Source organism: Tubulanus polymorphus, chromosome 9 (assembly GCF_964204645.1).
Source record: "Tubulanus polymorphus chromosome 9, tnTubPoly1.2, whole genome shotgun sequence".
NCBI lineage: Eukaryota > Metazoa > Nemertea > Palaeonemertea > Tubulaniformes > Tubulanidae > Tubulanus > Tubulanus polymorphus.
In genome coordinates, this window is record NC_134033.1 from 8,009,857 (window position 1) to 8,028,822 (window position 18,966).

Below are 18,966 nucleotides of genomic sequence, written 5' to 3' on the forward strand. Positions count from 1 at the left end.
TCTGTACCAGAATTTGTTGTAGCTGCTTGTCCGAGATTGGTATTAGCTGCGGCTGCCGATTCTGATTCGTTCTTGATGTTCCACTGGTTTTAGGTTGTTTCCTCGGGGGTGAAGTGCTCTGCCTGCCCGCCATTTTCTCCAGTTCTCACAGGTACGGATTTTGTATTTGGAAGTAAAAAAAGAAAGGAATAGGTGAATGTTCAAGTATTTGAAATTTATCTGGCGGCAAAGGTTGGAGCTAAGTCACAATTAATGTAATCTACGGTGGCTACGCGCGGTGTTCAAAAGTCGTGTCGGTTATCAGCTGACGGATCGGTAGCAAATTCTCAGAACAACAGTTATAATTATATTATATCTCAGTATATTATCACAAGGTTAGAAAGTTTCCTTGTTTTATGATTTTTTCAATTAGAATCTGAAAATTTACCTCGTCGATTGATATTCTCAGGAGCGCGCCGAAAGTACGTCCGTGCAGTTGGTGACGTACCGTGCAGTGCTGCCACCTCCGAATAGTAAGTGGCAGGTGAGTATAAAACCAGGTCAGCAGCAGCCATTTTGTAAGCGGCAAATTTCCAGCAGGTCTCCGGCGAATTAGCTACGCATTTTAAACCGAATAACCGCGAATTCGAACATGTCTGCGTTTTTAGAGTTAGACCCGAAGGCTGAGGAGAGTTTAAGGTAGTTATTAGTATCGATTTGAGATTGATGTACTTGTTAGAATGAGGTTTAATCGGGGGTTGTTTTTGAACTCTTGCTTCTGGTTTGGTTTTGCACGCGCGCGAGTTTCTTTGTGTGTAAAATGAAGGTATCATGGCGCGCACGTGAAATAGAAGAATATTAGTTAGTTACCTAATCGTAGGTAAGCTTTTTATAATCGGATGGGCTTATACCAACGTTAGGGATGACAAGGGCCAAAATACGGTTGAACAATTTTTATTGATTTCTCGAAAAAATGTTGATTAAGCGCTCGAAACATCAATAAAATTGAATAATTTGAAAGGTACCTGTGTAAGTTTGTGAATTAAGCCATTGATTGTGGACTGAAGTCAAAAGAAAGTATATTTCTGAAGTGTTTTTAAGTGTATTGGCCTTGTCATCCCTAACATAGGTATAAGTAGTAAGCCCATCGATTGTAAAAAGCTTACCACCAACGATTTGTTAACTAACCAAGACAAGTGGCTGTTTCTCAAGTCAATAAGTTGATTCACAGTAAGAAAGAAAATACTGAGAGATAGAGTCCATTTGGCTACCGTGTTTCTTACTTAACTGCTTGTTATCAGGATTATGTCATTTTGGTAGTCTAGTACCTACTGTCTGTTACACATGCCTTCCATTTCAGGGTGTTGTGAAAACTTACAGGTTGGTTTGAGCCCTGTGGTCTAGTGGAAAGACATAAGGCTAGCAATCTGGAGCCAGTTGCTCAAAAGTTAGTTAAAGATAACCGGCCGTGAAATACCATAGTAACCATGAAATTTAAATTGTCACCATATCAACTATCCACTGGTTAACTAACCAACTTTTGAGCAACCGACCCCTGCTGGTCCAGGTTCGAATCTCGCTCTATGCTGCTATTTTTCTGACTCCGATCCCCACACTTTCCTTGAATTCTTTGTCGCGTCTCAGTGCGCATGTGCGGCATCAATTAGCCTGATCAGAATGGGCCATTGGTAAAATAGCGTTTCAAACATGATTAATGCCATTGGCAAAATATCGCCTCCCTGATCTATTTCTGAATTACTTAATTGATCTGTTTTTACCATGTTTTTAATTGATCATCTTATCTCGGTAAAGTTAAAATATGTGTCAAAATGTTATAATATTAATCAAACAGGTATTTGTTACTGATCGATGTGATTTCGAGTGTTAAAACGGAAAAAAAGATAAATAAGCAAAAACGCTATCATGTCCAGTAAATTTCTTGTATTTCAGAAACTTTTCGCTAAAGACTGCATAAAAGTTGAGGTCTCCAGTCTGTAAGATGTGATCATGATATACGGTTACCAGGCATTTGATTACTGGTTATATATTTGTATTTTCAGGAAGGTGTTTATTGGACATCTAGGCGATGATACCAATAACGGTGAGTGTTCCCATAAAGTATCCCGTAAAAACATGCTGGGGCTAGTTGCTCTGTTGATTAGCTCATATCATATCCGGTATGTTGATTAAAGGGTAACTGACACTTTTTTAAAGATTATCTACTTTTTACACTAAACGATATATTATTATACAATAAGGCTAGGTGATTTCATAATTGGAAAAATCTTTTCAATCTAGTCAGAATTGATGATTTTGATATTCGCGCACCTGTTCAGTGTGTACATTGCCCTAGTCAGTAACCTGTCTGTGGTTTAGTTTCACGATCGGATATTTTCACAAACCACAGTCAGGAATGGGAAGGTCATTTTTGTATGCAATCTTCGTCAGGCAATTTGACGAGTAATTTGCCTGGCATTTCCTTGTCTCAAGATATCCGTCTAATTTTTGTTGTAATCGAGGCACAACAGATTTGTAGTTTGTCTGATACCTATAACACCTCACCTGACGATCTTAATCCATGTGCAAATCGGCTGTAAAGTGAGAGTAAATTTCCGTCAAGTCAAGAGCTGCCATTTTGAAAATTACTGGAGGTGCTGGCACCTGTGGACTGAGGCCAGGACAACAGCACAAACTAACGAAGCGAAACGACGAAATTGAAAAAAAATTAAGAAATCAACATTTATTCACATTTTTCTTTTACCAGAATTTATTATTTCATTATTCATTATGGAAAACACGAAGATTTGAAATATAAGTTGGAAACCATCAAAAATAAAAATTGTCGTTTCGTCTTGGAAGTTTTATATAAATCCTTGTAGGTCCCCTTGTCTTATCATGCCACATGTGCAATACAGAGAAATGGCGGCCAATGGCGAAATTTGTGGAGAAATTAATTAATTTCTCAAAATAATGTTGATTAATCACTCGAAACATACATAAAATTGGATTATTTCGAAAGGTACCTGTGTTAGTTTGTGAGTTAAGCCATTAATTGTGGACTGAAGTGAATAGAAAGTATATTTTTGAAGTGTTACTTTTTTCAACCGTGTTTTGGTCCTTGTCATCCCTAATGTTGGTATAAGCCGATCCGATTATAAAAAGCTTACCACCAACAATTAGGTAACTAACTAACATTGCCCTTGTTGAACGCGTGGAACTGTGTCTATTAATAGAACTACGTCACTAAAGTGATGGCTTGGAAGTGATGTCTATAGAAATGAATAGGAAATAAGCTACAAGAGCAATTAAACTTAATTTTATACTTATTTGGCATTCGAATTGAGACAAAATGCATTTTGATTTTGAAAGTCTACATATTAATGATTATAATTAGCTTTTGAACGGACCATATCCGTTCAAAATAAGCGCAAAAATAGGATATGAATAGCAATCCATGGCATTTTCTAGTAGACCGCAAGGAACACGGATGTTTAAATCATCGTTTTGTATTATCATCTTTAGTGATAGTAAGTAAGATCATGGTTAAATCTAAGAATATTTTGACTTTTGAACTGATGAAACTTAGACAGAATTAGCCGCAAGAACAATTTCAATTGTTTTCTTGAAATATACCTCGTATTGCTAGCGGCTTTGGTCACAAAATTATTATTTCTTCATCCATCCTAATTTTAAAACTTAGAAATAATGTTTGTGAAAGATTTGTGATGTAATCTATCAAAACTCTTCTGCAGCGTAAAACTTTAATCGAATAACATTATTCCTTTGAATATTTGTTGTAAAGGCTGTAGAAATTTATTGAAAGTTTTTGTAGAGTTTTGAAGTGTTAGTTTTCAAACAACTTAGTCTTAAATGACTATGAAAAATAGTAAATAGTAAACGAATATGAATCTATTTATTCTTAAGCGAGATCGAAATCTGTGATTGCTTATAAGACACTGTATAGTATGCTTGTGGTGCTGAACTATAGGTGAACTATGGAGCAGCAGTAACAGTGCTGAGAGCTTAGCATAGTGTACTTCAATAGCTTCATAGCAGCGGATTGAAATCTGCATCTTCAATTTGATCGATTTAGCCTATTCAAATTACTCATTGATTCTTTGAAGTAGGTTTATGCAATAGACAATAGATCCTTTTACCTCCCTGGCCAGTTTCAAAGCTGTAAAACAATCTGGCATTGAGATATAACAGAAAATACACGCAGTTTCCTCAAAATTCAACGCATTTCTATAGATGCTATTTCTCAGCTCTGCCTTTAATGACGTCGCAGCGCGCACCTGCTGATTTAGCCGACTCTGAACAGTAAGCGATGTCAACAATGAAATGAGGTCAAAAATCTTGTTACAAAATCACAAATTGCGCGTAAACTAAACACCCCTGCTCGCGATCTCCGGTCGCTCTGGTCGTTGCGAGCAACAGTTTCTTTTCCCAATCTTTTGGAATTGCCTTTTTCATCCCCGATAAGGTCTTCACTTGTAGATTCATAATGAAAATATGACCGGACTCCAACCAACAATTGCAATTGGGCCGTCAAGTGCTGCCACCATGTGATACCTGGCAACCAGTCTTTACATCGTCATCGTTGTAAAATGTTTTTTGATAATTTTAGGACATTTATAGTGATTTCTAGCATTTGCAGTGAGGTTTTATCATATCAAACATAACGGCAGAATATCATAATTTACCAATTACCGATTCTAACTAGCGCCATCAAACGAATAATTCAAGATCTTGAATTTGTCGATATCCCGTATCAAAACTACCACAGAGGAGTGCCTGTCGCCTGAACATCATTGTTAATTGAAGCATCACTGATAGAGAGAACACAGCCTAAAATTTATACCTTGGCTAATGTGTATGGGCTATACCATTATGGAAATAAGGGTGGGTAGGAATATCATTGGGCTAATGTCTGGGCGATTACACAATGCTGTGTAGGGAAGGTAGGTATAAGGTAGGCTAAGAGCTACGTACAACTACAATACAACGTCAACCATGCATCTTATTATTAAGACAGTCTTAAAAATCTTATTGAATTGAAACTTACAGAATTAAACCATGATGAAATTGTTCTATTTCTTTACTTAATTCCACAGAGGAATTTTTCAGGGTTTTGGGAAAATAGAACCACTTTTAGCTGGGAGAAAGTGTCTGTTTAACGGTTAAAAAAAAAACAGCCTCGATACGGAAACCCTCTAGGGGTCAGATTGGTAGTGATCTGTATGCTTTTTGGCCGCACACAGATCACAACGATCATTGTTAAATCACAGGGATGAAAATCTTCTGTCCAAAGATGGATTTCCGACCTTATAGTTTCATTTCCATCATTCTTGAGAACAGTGTAAATCCATTACAAAAAATTTTTGTCGAGGACCGTAAACAATTGTATCTTTTTCGCCTTATTTGACTACAAAATAATTCTTTGAAAAAGATAGAATGCAATATATATGAAATAGAACTCTGAATTCACGAATTGAAAAGATAATTTATAGGCAATGCCCTTGCTCTATATCTCGCTGTGTATACAGCACTGCTGTCTCGACTACACACTAGCCTACTATAAGTGCTAACTCGGGGTATTCCCAAGAATACAGCGTATTTGAATGACGTAGTTTGCATAGATATGTGAAACCAGCTGACATTACTGGTGATTTCCATTGCATGAAGAAAATCCCTCACTCGCAGCGCTTTCAAGAAATAAAATCCGGGCTAGCGACTGACAAACAGCAGAGACCACCCTACCGTCAGTGTTAACCACGAACTGCGCAATATCTATGAACTACTTTAAGTAGTTCATAGATATTGATTTATCTTTTGACTGTTGTAGACTCAATCTGGAGATTGATCATGGCCACTAATGTACTTTGCTATAGTTGTTGGCCATATTTCACTTCGGAAGGGTGCCATTTTATGAATCTCTGGCCTAAGTTGCACTGGTGGCAAAACCTCCAGTACAAGTGTGAAATTTTATTAGCTAAACTACGCTACCATTTTGCTATTTTTTAGAGATGCTACAGAGCCATTTTTCGTCGTTCGGGGACATCGAGAAAGCAGTTGTTGTCAAAGATCCGAACACGAACAAGTCGAAGAAATTTGGTTTCGTTACTTTTAGATCGATGGAATCTGCGGATAAATGCCTCGCGAGTGACCGAAGTCCAACCATCGATGGAAAACCGGTTAGTTTCAATTTGTTCTGGGTTCGTAGCGGGCTTTGAATTCAGCACTTTGGTGTTGAAAATTATAAAAGTCATGCGCCCCTACAAAAAATTGATTTGCTCGTCCCAATAAGTTGAAACACTACCGGTACCTCAATAATAGTATAAATAGAGTGAGTCGGACAAAACTTCATGCCATATAAACTTATTACATACGTCAATTATTGTAGAAGTGGCTCACCACGGAGCAGGTAGGCCTATAAATACCTGGGGTTTCCCGGCATGATATAAATAAAAAAATCGATGAGCGCCAAGGTCCTGACTCTGCAGCCTCAGCCGCTGAATTAACAAAACCAGCGGCCTCAATTTTTCAAGTTTCAATGCCAGTAGATAAACTTTTGCAGGGAAGAGAATTCCCCGCGGATCCGCGGTTTCCCGCTGATTTCAGTATTGAAAAATATCAATTTTCCAAATAGTCCAAAAATGATGTAAAAGTATGGGGGGGGTGTTGATCTCACTCAATTGGTCTGGCGCGATTGGTAATCAGGTGAACCGTCTTACTGTTGCCACCGTCTTACTGTGTGTGGCGAACGCCTTCAGATACTATACACTACTGGGTGATGATTTTTAGTGAGCATTCATCGGCGCATTTTAACTGCAATAATTCAGGGCTCGACCCGTAATGCATGAGATGCTGAATGTAATCGAAAGAGGATGTACCACATTGGAACTAGCCATTACCCAGGGTTCGTAGCGATCCTGGAAAGTGCTTAATAGTGCTTGAATCACAAAATGCGTTTTCAAGGCCTTGAAAATGCTTGAATTTTCAAAATTTCAGTAAAAATCATTGGAAGTCCTTGAATTTTTAATGTTGTCCAAATTTTGTCAATTAGTTTGTTGTTGTATTGACTTCAATACGCCCGGGCACTGCCAACCACGTGTGAGAGTGCTGTGACTCCGTACTGTCAGCGTGCTATAGACTCCTATACACTGCTGACTTGTGTATATATACAGTACAAATGTATTAGGCACGTGGCTCACTGCTGACAATGCGTATACAAATCTATTAGTAGACACGTGGCGGCACTACCGCTATCGCGCGCCACGTATATACAAATGCCGTTGTGATGAAATAAACAAACAAAATACTTCAAAATAATTCTAAATAGATTATTGGTAGTAAATAATGACTTCAAATTAATATAAAGACCGTTCTAAATTTTGACAATCTTTGGAGCATTAACTATCGAAAAGTGATTTTTTATGTCCGGGTATCCCGAGCTGATCATGATTAAGCGTTAAGATGTTATCATTTAGACGTTTAAGCCGGTCATCGAAATTTGGGCGCTATTGCACTTAGTACCCCCCTCCCAAAAATGTTTATTTCAGCATATTTATTATCAGGCAGGTCTAGGGATTCAAAATCAGTAACTTTTGACCCAAAAAGAAACTTACTTTTACTTGATTAAAATTTAGATATTTTGGCCCTAAATCGCGTGTAAAATCGCCGATTTGCGACGTCAACAACGCCATATTGGATGTCAATCAAAGTTTCTAACCCTCTACTGAAATGTCATGACATTAAAAATTTGCAAAAGCCATGTTTTCAAACTTAACCATCTCTGAAAATGATGTGTATGTTTGCATTATTTTCATACTTAGCTATTGATCTAAAGATGTTCTGATGAAGAAAAGTTATATGCCCAAAACGAAATTTTATCAAATCAATTCAATTACATTTATTGATATACATTTTTTCAGATGTTTTTAGGTGGTAATTAGTGCGGAAACATGGCCGACCCGTCGGTTTGAATCGAGGAAATCGGCCCCAAATTATCAGAATTTTGGCTAGGAAAAAATTTTTTTTGTCAAAAGTAATTTATTTTGACTCTACAGACCTCCCTGATTCATAATATACAGAAATAAAAATTTTTGGGAGGGGGTACGAAAGTGCAATAGCGCCGAAATTTGTTGGATTCAAAATTAGATAGGCCAGTATGGGAAAGTGCCATTTCTCTGTGCCATTTCTCTGACGCCTGGTTGGTGCATGAATCATACAACAGTTGGATTCAACGCAGACAAATTACAACAGAAGCTAGGTGAAATCTGGCAAAGTGAAACTCATGAGCTCATTTTAAAATCTGTGACCATGAGAAATTCGGCTAAAGACAAGTCACATGAGTTGGCCGATGTAATTTCAGCCATCAAAACTCAAAAGGACCAAATTAATCGATTGTAAATAGGTCGGTGAGCTGTAGTTTGATTTTGTATGATTTTGTTGTTTTTGCTTTCGATAGTATGGCTTTTTGATGGCGAGGTCTACCTGTAGTTCCGTTGAAAGGCCCACAGATTTCTTGTTTTTAAGTTATTAATTTCTGATACATGTAGTAAATCTTTCTTAAAATAAAGCTGAAAGATTCCAAAGTTATCAAGTGCTCTGCTACGCGTGGATGTTTCTTTATGATGATTTGCGTTTGTACTTATTTTAAATTTCTGCAATAAAGGAATTTTCATTGCAATAAATTCGCCTTAAATACTAGTGTTTATATGGTATTTTTCAGAAAATAGTACTTGAATTTTGTTGAAATAGGTCCTTGAAAGTACTTGAATTAAGTTGGGCCTGGAGGCTATGAACCCTGTTACCTTCCAAAATATAATAGTCGTTCATGGGTTCAAGATCGCCCTAAGTCCTCGGAAAACGCTTTTAATTCCTAAAATTTCCTTGGGGGAGTTTTTCAAACATTAGGTTACCATATGGAAATAAATTTAATGCTTGCTAAGCTTTATTTATATCTAAATTATATAAATGGAATTTATCAAACTGGAAAAACATCAAACCATTTTGTGCACGTAAGACCACTAATCACCGGCAGGAAGGTGCTTCAAGCAAACTGCCGACGATCACTTACTAGTCAAAGAATATAAAAATTACCGAACTAAAACTACAGTAGTTGATTATGATCCCAATTGCTGGGAAACGCATCTGAGCAACTACAAATCAGGCGCTGGAAAAATTGTTTATGTCCTTATTAATGTAATTGGGAAAAAATTGTCGATTCAAGGTCGTTGACAAGCGAGCCGCGAAGTGAGTGGGGGAGCTCAAGGGGGTATCCCTCTAATTCTTAATTACCTGTCCTGAAGTGTTGTGATTTCAGTGAAGATAGCACGGTAATTAGAGCTACTTATGATCTTACGATCTTATGGTGTAGTTCAATATTAATCATATCATGCCGGCCAAATGTACCGATTGAAAACTTTTTCTTGGGATTCATTGAAATAAATCTTATTTTTTTATGAAAACGGCCAACCGACCGACTACTATGATGAGCTACATATGTTTGAAGTCAAGTGTACATCGTGTGAAAACATGCCTTGACGTGTGGCCTAGTTTAAGTTTTTTTTGGGGGGGGGACTAGCAGTGTTCCAATAACCTGCCATTCATTTTTTAGTGACTAGGTCTATATTAAAGCTGGTAATGTAAAAGCGCGCATATATACAATGTACTGTTTCATTTTGCACAGGATGCTCTAGCGGCAGTTTAGGTCTACAGTAGAACTATATTAACTTCAATTACGTTATTGTAGAGAACATGTTCGCATTTTAACAATGCTTACAACATCACAACAAATAGAAATAATTTTTTTAAACATGGGAATATGTCCGGTTACCGGACATAAATACGGCCCAGCGTGATGCCTGCAAATAGAAAATTTTTCCGGGGGATTTTCTACAGCGCTCGTTCTTGCGTACATACCGCCCCTGAGAATTTTATTACAATGGAGAACCCTGGGAGACATACATGGCGTTGCAACTACACTGATAATATTTTAGTAACAAGTGATTTTGATGTTGTTTCTAATGCTATACGTTTTATTTTGAAGGTTGAAGTCAAGCGAGCTATTCCAAAGGATATTGTAAGTGACTTTGATTTTTAATTTGATTTTAGAACACAAAAGAATCTTTTGATTGAGATATGACATGTTCAGCTTATAATTCAATCATGTTGAACTGCAAATTTATGTGCGGGGGTTGGGAAAAAACATTTAGATCTTAATGGCAAACGTCTTCTGCGTACATCAGCAGATTTTATGACTAAATAATGAATACATATCTTGCAAACTGTGCACAAAAAAATGGTAATAGCCTCTTCATCTAAGAAAAAATCAACTGTTTGGCCACAGTTTGACCCATGGATTCAGGTTGCAGAGGCCTAGCACGTTTACTGCCAAACACTTAATGTGGCTTGCTTCTAAACACCAAAATCAGGTTTATGTATTTCTGCGCGTGCTAGCCTTTAAAAAGATTGTAAAAAGCCTGTGCTATAATTATTGCACTGAAAGTATTGATTATTGAGTTTATGGGCACATTAAAAAGGCTGCTTTATTTCATATGTTCAGATGCCAGGTGTGATGAAGACGACAAAGCTGTTTTTAGGTGGTCTACATAGAGATGTGACTGAGGTTGATATCAGTGAGGCTTTCCACTCGTGTATATTAAACGTTCGAGTAAGTTTTCAATGTACACCTAAAATGATCTGGATCTGTTATGACCGATGTAAATCCATCCGTATCATGAGAAATCCAGAGCCATCCCTTTCCATCACCTTGAGTTTGGGGAAACCCGCTATGCCAAATGTATGTTAGTTCCAGTCAATTATGACCGGTCAGTTTAGAAATATGCTGATCGATGGATGTGTCAAGTGCTGTGGATTTGCTTTTCCGTATTAAACTGTTTAATATTTTCTGATATGGCTCGACTATCTCCCTTTTTGGCGTTGAAACTTGACGCGCGGTTGCTCACTTAAGCATAGAATTTAAAAAGTCTTTGTTTCTGGTCCCCAGGGATGAAAATTTCTCGCTTTTTAGCGGTGCCCGTTTTTAAGACAAGCTTTCCAAATTGTCCAGATCCATAGAGAAATTGATGAGGGGGGTGGAAGGTGCTGCCATCTGGTATTGCTTTATAAACTGCTGTGAAAAAATATCCAGTTCGTGCTGCCATCTAGGATTGAAACGAGACCGCTTTTTTCATAATCCCTGGTTCTCATCCCTGGTCCCGCTAGTATGATTTTTATAGATAGAAAGGGAAATTTTTTTTTTTCTTAGAGGTGTTCAACACATCAAGGTGATATGTCCAGAGAGTCCAAAAGCATGTACAGCATATTGTCAGTTAAGTTATAGGCCCTATAGGACAGACCAGTCTTTTCTACACATAAAATGAAATCCTTCGATGTCACCTCCATTGATAAGACAAATTGAAATTGAATATAAAATAATTCTCTACCAAACAACAAACTTTACTGTGAAACCTTTATTTACAATTCTTTTTATAAGCAAACAAGTCTGATCCTCTTTCGTTTTGTTGCCAGTTCGTTATTAATAGGTTCTTCATGCTTATAATATCCTCTAAATCCATCATCGCGATCTGTCGGCAGCCACTATTGTATCAGTCACATTAATTACAGCAGAGAACCAATGCAACTGTTTGGCTCAAAACAGGGATATTGTGTTTACAAATACTTTCTATGCATTTCGATTTGTTTTTCATTTCAACCAAAATAAAGGGAGCGTTCACAAATTACGTACCTCAAAATCTCCTGTTTTTCTGACCCCCCTCCCCCCTTGTACCACCTTTGTACCAAATTCACTGACCCCCCTCTTAGGTACGAACCATCGCACCCATGACCATTTTCATTTGAGTTAGGTACATAAAGTACGTACCAAGATTGATTAATACCCCCCTCCCTCATTCAGTAAACCCCCCCCCCCCCCCCCCCCAATGGAGGTACGTAATTTATGAACGCTCCCAAAGCAAATTTATTGCAAAAGGAGGTTACGCAACATTATCGATATTTTCACAGCAGTGCCTGCTGCGCTGTGGTATAGTAAGGAGCTGCTCAGTGTATAGGTTGCCCCAGTGACAGCCGGTTGATCTATGTATCGTATGCATGCTTGTGGGAAGCCAAGTGTATGATGGCTCATGCCAGCAGTCTTGTGTAATGATAACCCTGATATAAACAACAAAACAGAGTTTTTCATAAAAAATAACTTTTTTCTATCAACTATAAGAATTTTGTTGTCTCTCCTGCTAAGTTTCCCATAAAAACTTTAGGGTCGGCACCTTTTTGATCGCGTCGGTTGGGGGACTGGTTCCAAAGACTTATCTATTTTATGCCTTTTTTTAGGTCTGAACTGTTTGATAATCTGACCCATATGAAAATTATTCAACAGTCATGGAATTTGACTTAAGAAGCCTATCGAATTGGTCATGGAGTTGGTGGTCATGGGTGCTGTAAACCCTGTGTTGGAATCGAATATTTGATGATCTGTTTTTTCGTTTGTAGGTGACCGATGTTTTCCTTGTCAAAGATAAAAATACAGACCTATCGAAAGGTAACGTTATCTCGTACACTAGCCCTATGTACTCAACTCCTCTGAGACAAAAATCATGCGTAACGATTGTTAATAATAAAATGAACTAATTAGAAGTGAATGAGATAATAATTAATTAATTACTCTCACAAAAATTAATTGAATCGGGGCTGATATCGCTACGAGTTTGCATGCCCGGCAGTACGAGCCAAATCGCCGTTATCATAGTCCCACGGGGCAATGGGGTCGACAAAACAATCTCGCTCCCCCTGGCTGCCCAGTTTGAATATTGAAAAGAAAGTATTGAAAAGAAAGAAAAGTGATTAATTTGTTGCTCATAATGAAAAATACTTGTAATATTGAATATTAATGATTAATTATTGCGAGAATCTATCTTCTCTCTCTCTCTTTGTGTCTCTTGTTTTCATTTTAGTAGATTTCTATGAATATGATCTGATCTGGCAGAACCTCCTTCATCAAATTAGCGATTGAATGAATCTAGAACCGATGGGCGTTCTCTCGACTGACGCAAAAATGGCTCCTAACCCGTATTCCCCAACCCAGCCCTGCTACGCATGCACAATGTTGATATATCCTAAATCTGATATCAAGAACTTTTGTTCTTTTTAGTCTGAACCCAAATTTTACTTCTTGAAATCATCCTGGAGTTGAATAAATTTGAACGATAAGATTAATCAAGACGAGACTGAAACAAAACTATGTCATTGAGCATATCGCGAAATTCACAAGATTTTCTTTCTTGGCAGGTTGAATGTAATGCCAACATCTTTCATTACCTCACTGACAAATCAATTTGAATATGGTCACCAGCACAAAGCCCTCGTCAGTGATTATTTCATTCTGGACAAAAGCCATTTTTTTCAAAAATTTTGTGGATGATTTTCAATTTATTAAGATTCATCCTCAAGTGAAACATTGGATCGATAATTTGAAAATACTTATCTGGCAGTGGCCAATCCACCCTCCCCTCTAAACCCTTTAAAATGTTCAAAATACTTTACTCATGAAATTTTAACTGAACTAAGGCCATCCCAAAATAATGGTCTGCTTGCTGTAATCCGACCGACCCTACTTCAAAGATGCCGAGTGAAAACTTTTTTGTGATTCATTGAAATAAATTTTTTTTTGGATAAAAACGGCCGTCCGATCCACTACCGATGTTTGAGCTAGAATGTTTTAAGTCAAGTGTGCAAACATGCCTCGAGTGTGGCCTAGTTTAAGTTTTCCAGGAAACTGGCAGTGTTGCAATAAGCTTCCATTCATTCCTAGCGACTATATTAAAGCTGGTAATGGTATAGCGCGCATATATTCAATGTACTTTTTCATTTTGGACACTAGAGATGACACTCCAGACGAGTTAAGAATTTTAGAATTATTTTTGAAATCTAGGCTATAGACAAAATTCCCGTGCACAATACAGTTTTTTGATATATTTTTTCCATATGAAAAGGTGATAAATTTTTTGCCCTCAAAATTTTGCAAAAATTATTTCCACCTACCTACCGACTCGTCCTGAAAACTTGAGTCGGTGTTACGGCAAACAGACATTTATTTTGGGATGGCCTAACTTAAATATCTATGGAGGCTTAAAATTCATTTCACGTGTGCAAAACAAAGAAGGCAGCAAAGTTATATCAATTACCGTTAGAGTTTTTTGGATAGTTTACAGGCATTCGAAGGATGTTTTTTCATGCCCAGGAAAAGTGCTTGCTTGTGGAGAGAAAAGTTAAAATTAGATGGATTTTGAAAATTGGAAGATTTTTGGAATTAAGTGATAATTTGAATTCAAAGCTAACTCATTTAAATTCAAAACTCTACTACTTGTTTAATATGGTAGCGTATTTTTTTTCCTGAATGGTAGCCCATAGTTCTATTCGTTTTGCGTCAGTCAAGAGAATGTCGTTGGCACGAATCAACCAGAGTTGAGCCGAGCACTAAACCTACCACTACTGCCACCACCACTACTACTACTACTACTACTACTACTATAGCGAGACGAGCATTATTATATGAATAATTGAAGAATCATTATATTATCATCTCTCATATATTATTGTTGTTCTTTATCCTACGTTGGTCTGGTCCTTATGACACACACACAATATAGGTTTTGGTTTTGTGACATTTGAAGATGAAGATCATGTAGCGAAAGTAGCTATGGCTCGTTATTTCTCACTTAAAGGCAAAAAGGTCAAGTTTAACACAAATATCAGTCCTGATATGTTATTACTATTATTTAATTATTATAATTTGTCGTTGATTTTATGATATAAGATTAACTTCGAAGTAGTCCTCGTTCTGGTCGATTAATCACGTTTTAATTTGTCATTTTGTGTGATGTAAAAAAATGTTTCTTTGCGTTCGGGCGTCGCGATCGATTTAATCCGCGGCGTCCGGACGCCTAGTAGCAAGCAACATCGGCAGATGGACATTTACAACTGGCAAAGGCATGAGTGGGCACGTAGTTTCTTTTCGTTGGTTCAACTACAAACACAATGCGGCAGGAGCTGTTGATCCCATCCAATTCCTTGCCGGTTTCAATGGCTGAAGTGCTCTGGAGACCCAGTAACCCCATTTACCCGCCCATTCCGTTAAAACCTGAATGTACTCGGCGGTGTGATGCTGTTCATGATTGGTTGTCCAGAAAATTAACCTCGCCTGACTTTCCCTCCCAATTCCTTTGAATTTAATTCCTGTTAATACGAAATATTAAATCCATGGAGAAAATCAGGTATGCGTTTTTATAGTCGATGAAATAGAGTATACTTAAAAATTGACCAAATTCTTTGTGGTTTTGTTACAGTTTGAAGCAAAAGGTGCAGAGCCGAAGGGACAAGACTTCTCTGGTGGTCGTGGAGGTCGCGGTGGTGGAAGAGGAGGTAGAGGAGGAGGACGTGGAGGCTATGGAGGTGGCTGGGATCAAGGTAAATTCGGAACCATACGGATAACAAACCTATTAGACAAATCTCCCTCGGCATGGATTTAAACCTGATGACATCATAAGATTGCCTCAGTGCAAACCCCTGCCCCTGTAGACACATCCCTCAAAGGGATTCAAAGCTGATGACAAGAGACTTATTACAGTACAAACCCCTACCCAAGGTCTACCCTCATCATGGATTCTGAATCCTATGAGTCGTACTACATGTCTCCTTTTTGTTACTTGGGATTGACTTAACTACTTGGGTGTTTGGTATACCAGTAGTTGAATGGCAACATAATTGCAAATGTGGTTCGCCTGCCACTAGCTTGGCTGATTGTATGTTATTGTGATATTAAAGGAGGATATGGTGGTGGCTATGACGGTTATGGAGGCGGATATGGATCGTATGATCAAGGATACAACGGCTATGATCAAGGAGGCAATGGATACGGTAATTATTGAAAATTGATGGAAATATGTATGATCATTATTATTACCGGTAATTGGTTAGATACTCAATAATGTCTCAAGTCAGTTCAAATCTATCGGTTTCAATCGATATATGAAATGCTCCTAGGGATTTATATGAGAAAAACAGCAGAATCTCGCCATTTGATAGATGTACAGTAAAACTGGCATAACTCGGAAATGTTGGGACCACTGTAAAATTTTTAACTTAAAAAAAATCTGATTCTGAGTAGTAGGATTTTGGGGGTTTTCTGAGAAAAATCAGAGTTAACTGGTGACACGGGGTCAATGTGTCCGTCGAGAGAAAAGTCGGTCTACCGTTGTATAATATGTTGCGCGCTGGTGAAGATCTTTTTAAAAGAACTGATATTAGATGTCTGACTGAAAGATTAAAAAATGCATTGCTTTGAAACTTTCGGAACATATATCCTAGCCGAGGTAGTCGAATTTCCGACTTCTAGAATGGGACTTTGAGACAGATTTTAATGGGAAAATGAACTGAAAAAATTGGGACCTTGAAATTTCGGCCAATTTTGTTGATTTTCAGACTTACGCCAGTTCTATTGTATCTCATACGATTGTACCTGGTTAAAACGAACTTCATTGTCCTAGAATATGTGTTAGTTATTAACCAATATTCCTATGCAATGAAAAATCATTACAACAAGCTTCACGTAGCCAGGAAAACTTTGTTATAATAGAAGTAGAATTTGTTAAACGCTATAATTCCATGAGCAAAGTTCAAATGCGCATCATAACCCATGAACCTTGTTTCAACTGACTTTGGAACTGTTCATAAAGTATATATGCACAAAATTTTGAATCCTCACATCATACTATATTGGCAATGACCTGCTTACCTTCGCAAATATTTACCATCTAATTTACGAAACAAACCTATGTCTAGGTCAATGAAGTGTGTCTATGTGTTTGGTTTAAATAGCTACCAAGTTAGTACGCAGATCATACACTTAATAAGATCAAGCTACAAGCTATACGCTGCATGCATACATGCACATTCCCTTGATCATAGGCCTATCCCCATAACGAAGTGTAGATATAGCCGTCTTGGCAGCCATTTTGAATTTTCTTTGTGCGATAGGCCTACAACCTACAATTCTTGATGGATTTTCATGATACTCGGTGTGAGTATTGGGCCAGGTGAGCTGTCCACCATTATTGAAAATCGAGGTTATTGGCCACCAATTATGAGCGCTAATACATCCCGGGGAGAGAATTGCGGGGTATTTTAGGCCGCAAGGCATTAGTCTAGTTGTAATGGTATGAAAATGATTTAACTACAATCAGCTTGGAAAGAAGTTGTCTAAAACACATTAACAGTTTACACATTTCAGTTTTATTTCATTTCAAGATTACGGAGGCGGTAGCTACGGAGGTTATGGAGGCGGCAACTTTGGCGGTGGTAATTACGGAGGTTATGGCGGCAGTGGATACGGTCGCGGTCGAGGTGGACGCTACAATCCATACTAGGGATTTTTACCGGTATGCGGACGTACACGTCTTCCTGAGACCGGATGTGTTGTGTAAATATAAGTAGAAAACATTCAATGTAGACGACTGAGGAAAGAAAGACAGTTGGAGCAGCATTTCATTCGATATCGTAATTCGTTGATGGCGTATCGGACAAAAAATCCAATGATTCGAAATATTCATAATTATTAGTGTTTATATTATAAATATTAAGTGTTTTACGCGCGTACTACCACTACTTGGAAATTGAAAATTAAAAAGGCTCGTAATTGAGGAAAACGTATCGTGAACAACAGTCACATTAAACTTGTGTCTTTTTTTTTAAATGAAAAAGAGGGTTCAAATCCATTTCAGATGTTACAAGATCATGTTTAAAATCTGTGTATAGGATTTATAATAAATTGAACGCGCGCGCGTTATAGTGTTTGTTTGTGTACGCATCTTTTTTGTCGTTATAACATCAAACTGTAAAATGTGAGTAAATATGATAAAGATGAAATAATTGTAGTCCAGCATTCTGATAACCCCCTTTGAGAATGGTAGCTCTAAACCCCTCAAAAACTCCTTTAATGATTTGGCCAAGAATCTAATCTATTTTAGCCCCTTCAAAACTACTGTCTGCTGTCCTCTAGGTATGTGTCTTGTCGGCTTGTATTATGATCTTAGCTAATCGAGGTGATTTTGAAATTGCTATACCTTGATTATTGATAGGCATATGTTTCTACTAATATGTAAATATTTTTTCTTTGCTCATACTCTGATATTTTCCACAAAGATCCAACAAAACTTAAGTGATTTGATCCAATTTTATCTGCGGCATAGCTGGGCAGGTTTATTTCCATTCATGCCTGAATATTAGAATAAAAAAGCTATTTGGTAAAAGAATGAACCATGTTAAGTGTTTGAAGAAGTTTTTCAAAGCAGAAAGAATATTGTCTCCGGATCGCATCAGAAATTAATCCAGGATAATATGACATGCCGACGTGATTTTAATCCTTTTTCATCGGTTGAATACCAGGCAGCATTTGGTACGATGGGCCCTGGTTACCTCGAACTGTACAACTGAATCTCGAGAAGTCGTTCGGGAATGAAGAAATTCATTTCAGCTTGTGGCTTTTTAGATTCAATGCCACTAAATGTGTTTCACGGACATTGATATCTTACATTCTTACGGTGAACATGTTTATGGCGTCTTAAGAGTTTGAGGTAACTGAAGTCTTAGTATTTTCATCATCAGTCTTGTAAATACATGAAAACGTTTGAATTGGAAGATTAGAACTGAAGCCTTGATGGTTGTCAGTTTATTTTCATGTCTAACTTTTGAGAATGCATGGATATTTCATAAAAATCGGTTGCAGTTCTTGTGAGCCTTGTAGACAATTGACTGGCACACCTTGTAAAATATTCATGAAATAAAAAATGTCGTATTTTGAATATTTTCTTTTCTTTATAGTTTCAGTTTTTCATTCAAATATCCTAAGGTTAGTTGATATACTGCCCGAACAGATGCTGCTCACGAATCTGAATTGAGCATTGATGATGA

At 37.5% G+C, this 18,966-nt stretch overlaps 1 protein-coding gene across 1 annotated transcript; it reads left to right on the forward strand.

The window, feature by feature from the left end:
- The first annotated feature begins 524 nt into the window (after positions 1–524).
- LOC141910714 (heterogeneous nuclear ribonucleoprotein A1-like 2) lies at positions 525–18,857 on the forward strand. Its single transcript, XM_074801449.1, has 10 exons — positions 525–678; positions 2,040–2,080; positions 6,004–6,173; positions 10,034–10,066; positions 10,550–10,657; positions 12,493–12,541; positions 14,649–14,731; positions 15,345–15,465; positions 15,823–15,915; positions 17,305–18,857. The coding sequence occupies exons 1-10, from the start codon at positions 632–634 to the stop codon at positions 17,421–17,423; spliced, it is 864 nt and encodes a 287-aa protein (XP_074657550.1). The 5' UTR covers positions 525–631; the 3' UTR covers positions 17,424–18,857.
- Positions 18,858–18,966: the final 109 nt, after the last annotated feature.

What these genes read in the sequence shown, in the direction of transcription:
- LOC141910714 (XM_074801449.1), top strand. Translation starts at nt 632, where the DNA reads ATGTCTGCGTTTTTAGAGTTAGACCCGAAGGCTGAGGAGAGTTTAAG. An exon ending in CAACCATCGATGGAAAACCG is followed by an intron (nt 6,174 to 10,033) that starts GTTAGTTTCAAT and finishes TTTATTTTGAAG; the next exon opens with GTTGAAGTCAAGCGAGCTAT. An exon ending in TGGAGGTGGCTGGGATCAAG is followed by an intron (nt 15,466 to 15,822) that starts GTAAATTCGGAA and finishes GTGATATTAAAG; the next exon opens with GAGGATATGGTGGTGGCTAT.